The 9,211-nt window shown below is 59.6% G+C and overlaps 1 protein-coding gene across 3 annotated transcripts; it reads left to right on the top strand.

Moving 5' to 3' along the window:
* Positions 1 to 489: 489 nt before the first annotated feature.
* C24H11orf24 (chromosome 24 C11orf24 homolog) lies at positions 490 to 8,998 on the top strand. 3 transcript variants are annotated; one of them, XM_064163099.1, is made up of 6 exons: positions 491 to 619; positions 1,476 to 1,584; positions 2,417 to 2,658; positions 4,377 to 4,493; positions 7,074 to 7,302; positions 7,450 to 8,998. In XM_064163099.1, exons 2-6 carry the CDS (start codon positions 1,556 to 1,558, stop codon positions 8,336 to 8,338), a joined length of 1,506 nt encoding a protein of 501 aa, XP_064019169.1. In that variant the 5' UTR covers positions 491 to 619; positions 1,476 to 1,555; the 3' UTR covers positions 8,339 to 8,998. The 3 variants fall into 3 exon arrangements, with proteins under 3 accessions (XP_064019167.1, XP_064019169.1, XP_064019168.1); XM_064163097.1 differs by having other exon boundaries at positions 490 to 619; positions 7,074 to 8,998; XM_064163098.1 differs by lacking the exon at positions 491 to 619 and adding an exon at positions 880 to 898 and having other exon boundaries at positions 7,074 to 8,998.
* Positions 8,999 to 9,211: the final 213 nt, after the last annotated feature.

The raw sequence follows: 9,211 nt of genomic DNA, 5'->3' as shown, positions 1-9,211 counted from the left end.
GGGACGAGCAGAGCTCTCCCTCCCTGCCGAGCCGGGGCAGTTGGTGCCACGCAGGCCGGGGCGCCTGATGCTGAGCTCTCAGGCTCGCAGGGCGGAGGTCAGCGCAGCAGCACCGCCACCAGCACCGCCACCAGCACCAGCACCGCCACCAGCACCAGCACCGCCACCAGCACCAGCACCGCCGCAGCCGCCCCCCCGCCGCAGGCAGCCGCTTCCGCCTCCAGCCCCGCCCCCTAGCGTCACTTCCGCGGACAGGCAGCCACGCCCCCACCCTGCCCTCGCGCCACGGTGCTTCCGGGGTGACCGGCGCCGCCTGCGGGCGCGGAGGGGGCGGGGCGTGCGGGCAGGAGGAGGGGCCGGGGCGGGAGGGGGCGGGGCGAGGGGCGGGCGAACCAATGGGAGCAGGAGGGGTCGGACCAATAGGAGGAGGAGGGGGCGGGCCCAGGCCGTGGCATGTGGCGAGCTGCGGGCGGCCGTGCTCCGCTCGTTCCCGCGGGGGCTGCGCAGCGCCGGTGTGCGGCCGCCTCCGCCGGGACAGGCACCGCTGCCGCTTCCGCCCCGCCAACCGCCTCTGCCGCCACCGCCCTGCCGCCGGGGCCTCCGCGCCTGTCGCCACGTCGTAAGTACAGGCAGGCGGGCGGGCGAGTGAGTGGTGCCTCTTTCCGGGGCTGGCATACCGGGGCTGGCAGGGCGGGGGGGACGGCGTGGTGTGCCGTGCCGTGCCGGGCGAGCGGCGGTGCTGGGAATGCCTGGAGCGTGGAAGGATGCCGAGCGAGTGTCGATTTAAAACGCTGCGAGTCGTAAAGCGGGACGGGGACGAGCGGACGCGGCCTGGGGGGGAGCAAAGCCCGGCGGCTGTTCCCCTAAACTCCCCGGGAAGCCGCAGTTCCGTTTGCCGGTGAGTTAGTCCCCTCGGTCCCGCACGGCCTCTGGCAGCCATGGCGGTGAGCCCTCTCCGTCCTCCGCTACAGGGCCGCGGGGGTGTGCTCCTGGGGGATCGTTCCTGGGGAGGTGGCAGCGACGAAACTGGGTGTCGGTGGCGGGAGCGCAGCTGATTGCCTTAGCGAGCAGCTCCCTGCCGGAGCGGTAACGTTGTCAGGCCCTACGGAGAGCCTCAACAACGCAGTGTGTGTAGCAGGTCGCCCTTGTGCGTGGCATTGCAGATAGGTGCCAGAGGCTGGTGGCTGGGTAAATAACGTCGAGTACGGACAGTTGAGCTTCCCTCGGTGAACGGGAGCCCTCTTCCCCGTGTGCCGACGTCTTCGTCGTAGCTTCAGTAAGGGTTTTCGGTGGGTTTGGCTGTACCTGGGCAGTGTGAGCGAGGTGGCAGCTGGCATCCAGGCAGTGGTAGGAAGGATAACGGCTGCTCGTTGAGCAGGCTCTCCGACACAGCATCCTCCGTGGGCAGCCCCTCGTGGTGGATCACTGAATCCCTTAACTTTCCCCTCTGCTGTCTCCCAAACTTTGTCTGCTAGGATCTTGTCTGTGGATCCTGTCAGGTGAGGTGCCTCGATGTCCTAGCCGTTGGCTGGCTGAATCCCTGCCAGGCTGGCTCATGCCACGGCACACCTGTGTCCTGATCAGGTGAGTTAACCGACTGCTTACTGGAGCAACCCAACCCTGCCTGCCTCCAGCCAAGCTGCAGCCTTGCTCAGAGAGGTCAGCTGGCTGGTAGGGAGTGTTTGGTGCCCTTTAGAGTCATAAAATCAACCAGGTTGGAAGAGAGCTCCAACCTAGCACCCAGCCCAACCTAGCGCCCTGCCCAACCAACCAGACCATGGCACTAAGTGCCCCAGCCAGCCTTGGCTTCAACACCTCCAGGCATGGCCACTCCACCACCTCCCTGGGCAGCCCATTCCAATGCCAATCACTCTCTCTGACAACAACTTCCTCCTAACATCCAGCCTGAACCTGCCCTGGCACAACTTGAGGCTGTGTCCCCTTGTTCTGCTTATAAGTATCTGAGGGCTGCCAGGAGGAGGGGACAGGCTCTGCTCACTGCTCCCTGGGATTGGGCAAGGAGCAATGGGTGTAAGCTGCAGCAAAAGAGGTTCTGCCTCAACACAAGGGGGAACTTCTTTACTGTAAGGGTCCCAGAGCACTGGCACAGGCTGCTCAGAGAGGTTGTGGAGTCTCCTGCTCTGAAGCCTTTCAAGGCCTGTCTGGATGTGTTCCTGTGTGACCTGAGCTAGATTGTATGGTCCTGCTCTGGCAGGGGGGTTGGACTGGATGATCTCTTTGGGTCCCTTCCAACCTCTGACGTCCTGTGAGCCTGTGATCCTATGGCTGCCTGCACTTCTGCTGCTCACAGGGTCACAGAGTGGGAGGGGTGGGAAGGGACCCCTGGAGATGTTTTGTACAGCAGCAGTGTGATGTTAAGTTGGTGATTTTCTTCCCTTTTATTTCTTTTTGACAGGTCTATTGCAGTAGATCTGAAAGTGATGACAAAAAGGATTGCTCCTGGCCAGAGAATCCTCCCTACCAAGCCATCCCCGAAGATGTGGACTGCCATCGTGTTCTTGCCTCTGCTCTCCTTCTGCCTGTGTGAGCAGAGCTTTGCTGCCCTGAGAGGGAGAGGAGGAGTGCAGGTGGTGCATGTCAGCAGGCTGTCCTCTGAGCAGCAGTGCAGGCAGGCTTGCCAGAGCCCAGCTGCTTCAGGTGAGCCTCTTGGCCCTCAGCTGCAATCCCACCTGGCTTTCTGTGCCTTAAAGGTCTCTCCTGCTCCCCTGACATCTACCTTTATTAGCTCCACTTGTTCACAGCCACTCACAGCTGTGGCTTCTCTCTGCACTCCTCTGCTGCTAAATAACTTCTGACAGCTCTGGATTAATTGAATCCAGAGAGCAGCCTTTTCCCAGGGCCCTGCTGACTCTGTGAGGAGCAGCCTGCATGTGTGCTTGGTGTGCACTGGTGGCCTGCAGACGCTCTGCTGAGCTCACTTGGCTTGGAGGGTGATGGTTCCAAGCTGCCAGAGCTGCTGCAGACAGCTGCACTGGAGCGAGCAGGATTTGTGTCCAGCAGCCAAGCACAGGGTTAAACAGGGCTGGGGAGATGAGGACTTTTTGCTGTCTGCCTCTGAAATGTCTTTAAAAAGCACATAATGACCTCCAAAGCTCATCCAGCCCAACCCCCTGCACTCAGCACCTGCTCTAGTGGAGGATGTCTCTGCTCCACGTTCCAGGAGCTTGTCCCTGCCACACACAGAGCTGCAGGGATGATGCTTTGATGGGGACAGCTCAGCCAAGCAGGTTGGGAACCTCTCTTGGCACTGGGTGAAAAACACAGAGTGCTCTGCATCAGAAGGGAGCTCCAAAGCTCACCCAGCCCAACCCCCTGCACTCAGCAGAGACATCCTGCACTAGATCAGGTTGCCCACAGCCCTCTCCAACCTCACCTGCAATATCTCCAGGCATGGAGCCTCAACCACCTCCCTGGGCAACCTGTTGCAGTGTTCCAGCAGCCTCCTGCTGCAGAACTTGTTCCTCACATCCAATCTCAATCTGCTCTGCTCTGATTTGCAGCCATTGCCCTCATCCTGTCCTTGCAGGCTTTTGGGCACAGTCCCTCTGCAGCCTGCTTGTAGCCCCTTCAGCTACAGCTGCAGCTCCTGCAGCCTGCACACCCCCAGCTCCCTCAGCCCCTCCTCACCCCCAGCTGCTCCAGGCCCTTCTCCAGCCTCGCTGCCCTGCTCTGCACAGGCTGCAGCCCCTCAGTGTCCTCCTGCAGTGAGGGCCCAGAGCTGAGCACAGCACTCGAGCTGTGGCCTGCCCAGTGCTGAGCACAGGGGGATGGGCACCTCCTGGACCTGCTGCCCACCTGCTTCTCACCCAAGCCAGGCTGCCATTGGCTTTCTTGCCCTCATGGGCACTGACTGCCAACCAACCAACATCCCCAGCTCCCTCTCCAGGCTGCAGCTCTCCAACCACACACCCCAGGTCTGGAGCTCCCCATGGGCTTGTTGTGACCCAGGGGCAGGCTCTGGCCCTTGGCCTTGTTGAACTCCATCCAATGAGACTTGCCCATGGCTCTCACCTGTCCAGCCCCCACTGCAGAGCTCCCCTGCCCTCTAGCAGCTGGGCACAGCCACCCAGCTTGGTGCCACCTGCAGACTCACTGAGGGTGCCTCAATGCCCTCACCCTCATTGATGAGGACATTAAAGAGGACAGTGGAGACACCACTGGTGTCTGGGAGCCCTGGGGGGCACCAGTGATGACTGGGACCTCTGGGGTGCACCAGTGGTGGCTGAGCCCCAGCCAGATTCAGCTCCATTCCCACCACTGCCTGGGCCTGGCCATCAGGCAGGTTCTGCTCAGGGCAGAAGGCACTGAGCCATGCCCCAGCAGGGTGCACTCACCAATTCCTCTGCTGTGTCCAGGTACCCACCCCTGCAACTGGTCTGTGCCCTACCAGAATCACTGCATCCTCTTGCAGTGTCACCAGCTGAGTGTGTGCCAGAATGCTGGAGAAGAGGACCTCAAAGACCTGCTTGCAGGTAACACTGTCCCTCAGGCTCCTGCTCCTTGTGCTTCCAACGCCTGCCTTCAGCCCTCAGCTGCCTTCCAGCCACAGAGTGGGGAGTGGCTGGGTGGGGTGTGCCAGCACTGTGGGTCTGTAGGTCAGGCTTGCTGACTGGAAGACCTCTTTGAGTGGCCTTCTGAGGGTTGAGGTGGCTGTGAACGCTGGGGTGAGCCTGCTGCAGCTTCTCTCCACGTTGAGGACATCACTGACTGGAGCCATCTGCACTCTGGCACAGCTGGAAGCTTGTGGCTTGGACAGATCCACCCTGGTATGGGTCAAGAACTGGCTGCAGGGCTGGGCCCAGAGAGTGATGGTGAATGGTGCCACATCCAGCTGGCAGCTGGCACTGGTGCTGTGCCCCAGGGATCAGTGCTGGGCACAGTCCTGTTCAATGTCTTTATTGGTGATCTGGAGCAGGGGATTGAGTCCAGCAGCAGTGAGTTTGCAGATGGCACCAAGCTAGGAGCAGCTGTGGAGCTGTTGGAGGGTAGCAGAGCCCTGCAGAGGGACCTGGCCAGGCAGGTCCAAGGGGATGCGATTGAACAAGACCAAGTGCAGGGTTCTGCACTTTGGCCACAACAACCCCAAGCAGCACTGCAGGCTGGGGCCAGAGTGGCTGAGAGCAGGCAGGCAGAGAGGGAGCTGGGGGTGCTGGGAGAGAGGAGCTGCAGAGGAGGCAGCAGTGCCCAGGTGGGCAGCAGAGCCAATGGCATCCTGGGCTGGCTCAGGAGCAGTGTGGGCAGCAGGACAAGGGAGGTTCTTGTGCCCCTGTGCTCAGCACTGCTCAGGCCACCCCTGCAGTGCTGTGTCCAGTTCTGGGCTCCTCCATTCCAGTGCGGTGTTGCGATACTGGAGCGTGTCCACAGGAGGGCGCCAAAGCTGTGAGGGGCCTGGAGCAGAGCCCTGTGAGGAGAGGCTGAGGGAGCTGGGGGGGTGCAGCCTGCAGCAGAGGAGGCTCAGGGCAGAGCTCATTGCTGTCTGCAGCTGCCTGCAGGGAGGCTGTAGCCAGGTGGGGTTGGGCTCTGCTGCCAGGCAACCAGCAGCAGAAGAAGGGGACAGAGCCTCAAGCTGTGCCAGGGCAGGTCTAGGCTGGATGTTGTTAGGAAGTTGCTGGCAGAGAGAGTGATTGGCATTGGAATGGGCTGCCCAGGGAGGTGGTGGAGTGGCCGTGGCTGGAGGTGTTGCAGCCAAGCCTGGCTGGGGCACTTAGTGCCATGGTCTGGTTGGTTGGGCAGGGCTGGGTGCTAGGTTGGGCTGGCTGAGCTTGGAGCTCTCTTCCAGCCTGCTTGGTTCTCTGATTCTGTGCAGAGTGAAGGCAGAACAGAGGCTTTGAAGAGAAGGGGAAATATCCTGGCCTTGTTTTAGCTGAGATGGGCAGGATTTTTTGGTGCCAGAAGCAGCAGACTGCTTCTATAATCAGAGCAGCCTTAGAATCAGTTACTCCTGGTGACTTTCCAGAGTCTTCCCTTTGCATCCAGCAACACAGAATCATAGAAATCAGGCAGGTTGTAAGAGACCTCCAAGGTCATATCAGCAAACTGAAGCTTGCTGGTACCTGGGGAGCAGCCCTCTAAGGAGACTGCTTCAGGAGTTCACTGTACCCAGGTCTGTACATTTCTTCATGGCTTTTCCAGGTTGGCAAAGGTTCCTCTGCCATGCAGCAAGCAGCTGGGCTTTGTGCCACTATAAATCTAGGTCACTCAGAGGGAATTCTCTGGGAGTCTGAAGGTGAAAGTGGAGATTTCTACCCAGCTTTGAGGTGAACAAGCATCAGCTTCTGCACAAAGGCTTTGCTGGTGCTGCCTGCCTTGAGCTGTAGAATGGGTTAGGTTGGAAGGGACCTCAAGGAAGGGACACCTCTCACTGGAACAGGTTGCTCAAGGCTTCATCCAGCCTGCCCTTGAAGATCTCCAGTGAGGATGTGGAGCACAGAATCTTTGATCACATTGGGTGATTCTGTGCTCCACAACCTCCCTGGGCAACCTGTGCCAGGGTCTCACTGCCCTCCCTGCCAAGATCTTCTTCCTCACATCCAGTTTCAATCTCCCCCTCTGCCACTTCAAACCCATTCCTCCTCATCCTCTCATCACCAGACTTTGTAGATTTTAATGCCAGTCTGGATGTGGCTCTGAGCAACCCAAGCTAGTGTGAGGTGTCCCTGCCCATGGCAGAAGGCTTGGGACTGGATGATCTTTGAGGTCCTTTCCAACCCTGACAGTTAGTTCTGCCGTGGATCTCAGCAGCTGGCATTTGTAATGCTGCTTCTGTTGGCAGCAGGCTGCTGAGTGGAGCTTGGGACTTGGAATGGATTCCCCTGGTGGGCCAATGCCAGAGATGTGTGGCCAGGAGGAAAAGAAAGCCAAAGCAACCACCAAACAGAAGCCCCCAAAGGGACTCTGTGCAGCAAAGGCAGGAGGCTGAGCTCTCATCCTCCTGCTGTCCTCAGCTACCTCAGAGGTCCTGCTCTGCTTTGAATGCTGGGGGGGCTGAGGCTAGGTTTGAGCTTGGGGGTTTTGTTCTTAGCCAACCCATTGGTTTTGTCTTTGTTTTGAAGGAGTTGTCCGTGGCAGAAGGGACACAGCTTTGTTCCACCACCAGCACTGGGAAGGGGCAGGGGATGCAGAGGGAGACCCACGCCAGGTGTTCAGCCTGGCTGCCTCCCCTGCCTGGGCTCCCAAGGGCCACCTGAGGCATTTGCTGGAGACTGAGAGCAAAGATGGAACAACAAATGCAAGCAGAACGATTGCAACCACTGCTGCAGCCTCCTCCACCACTGCTGCAGCCTCCTCCACCACTGCTGCAGCCTCCTCCACCACTGCTGCAGCCTCCTCCACCACTGCTGCAGCCTCCTCCACCACTGCTGCAGCCTCCTCCACCACTGCTGCAGCCTCCTCCACCACTGCTGCAGCCTCCTCCACCACTGCTGCAGCCTCCTCCACCACCAGCACCACTGCAGCCAGCACCACTGCAGCCAGCACCACCACAGCCACGGTTACAAATGCATCTGTCTTCTCTACAACTTATGGAACAACTGCCAAAGCCCCCAGTACCTCTGGAGGGTCTCATCCTGCTGAAGCCACAACAGTTGCTGCCTCTTCTTCCACTTCTGCCAACAATTCCAACCAGTCTGCCTCCAGTTCCAGCCATGCCACCGAGCCTGGGCTCACTGTGGAAAACTCAGGACATACCAGCCCTGCCTCAGCATCATCCTCCAGTTCTGCTGCCCCCCCTGTGCCCTCTGAAGCACCAGCGGGCATCCTGCACCCCACTGCTGCTGCAGCTGCCCCCAGCACAATGGTGACCACCCTCAGCTCAGAGGGTGCAAGGATACCTCCCACTGCTCCCATGGCATTGGGCCCTCAGGGCAGGACACAGCCTGCAAATCCACTGCCTGGCACCACAGTGCTGAGTCCAGAGGCAGCTGCAGCCACCACGTCCTCAGGTAAGGCAGCAGCTCCTCTGGGCTGGACAGGGGTTGCTGAGTCTTCACCTCCTGCCTCTCCAGCAGGAGCAACGACTGCACATGGGCTGGAGTCAGCATCTCTGCCTGCTTCCCCAGCAGATGCATCCAAAACAACAGCTTCTGGCCTTGCAGACACTCAGGACACAGACAGTGATTACCTGCTGGTTGCTGCTGAGCCACTCACTCAGTACCTAGTGGACAGGAGCTCCCTCCTGGCAGTGCTTTTAGTTGGTACAGGCTTCTTCATCACTGTTCTGGGTCTCTTCCTCATGCAGGCCTACGAGAGCTACAAGAAGAAGGATTACACCCAGGTGGATTACCTGATCAATGGCATGTATGTGGACTCAGAGATGTGACAGGCTGGGGAGGAAAGAGTGGGCAGAGAGCTGGGCAGCAGCTGGCAAGCCTGCCGGACTCGGTCTGCTTCCCTCTTTGCCTGCAACCCAAACTGAAAGTGCTTCCAAACTTCCTTCTAGTGCAATTGTGAGGAGCAGTGCCATGGACTGGAGTAAGGGGTGGGAGTGGGGAGGAGAAGAGACTATTTTTTATCAGCCATGCAGCAGGTTGCTGTGAATAAACCAAGCCCCAAAGCAGGCAGCCAAACCCTGGCAGAGGCTTCCGTCGCGCACCGCAGCTTCGGCTTTGATTGCCAAGCGAGCCCAGCCAGGGGGGCAGCTTGGCAGCCGTGGGGGGCAGCAGCCTCAGGAAAGGCTGCCGTTGGCAGAGCAGGGCCCTGGCTTTTCCCTTGCCCTCCTGAGCACACAGCAGGGGCTGCTGAGCTCGGGGCTGGGGCTGGAGCAGTGCTGCAGCAGGCAGCTGCCAGCCCACCCAGCCCCGCTTCAGTGCGCTGCTGCCTTGTAAAGAGGGCTGGGTAGGAGGCATTGCAGACTGGTTGCTGCTAACCCCAGGAGCTAACCTCCTCACCCTGGAGCAGGTTCCTGTGCCTCTGCACTCAAATGATCTTATTTTTGTATTCACTCAATAAAGGGAGCCCTGCCAGGGCACATCTTGGTGCAGATGTTGGAGAGAGCCTTTGGCCTGGAAGAGGCTACTTTCAGCAAGACCTTACCTGGTGTCCAGTTCTGGGGGCCCCAGCATGAGAAGGACCTGGAGCTACTGTGGCAGGGCCAGGAGAGACCATGAAGATGATCAGAGGCTGCAGAAGCTCTGCTGTGGGGCCAGGCTGGCAGAGTTGAGGCTGGAGAAGAGAAGGCTGCAGGCAGAGCTCA

This window comes from Pogoniulus pusillus, chromosome 24, assembly GCF_015220805.1.
Source record: "Pogoniulus pusillus isolate bPogPus1 chromosome 24, bPogPus1.pri, whole genome shotgun sequence".
Lineage (NCBI taxonomy): Eukaryota > Metazoa > Chordata > Aves > Piciformes > Lybiidae > Pogoniulus > Pogoniulus pusillus.
Note: the sequence above shows the minus strand (reverse complement) of the source record. Positions and strands in the feature narration are given on the sequence as shown.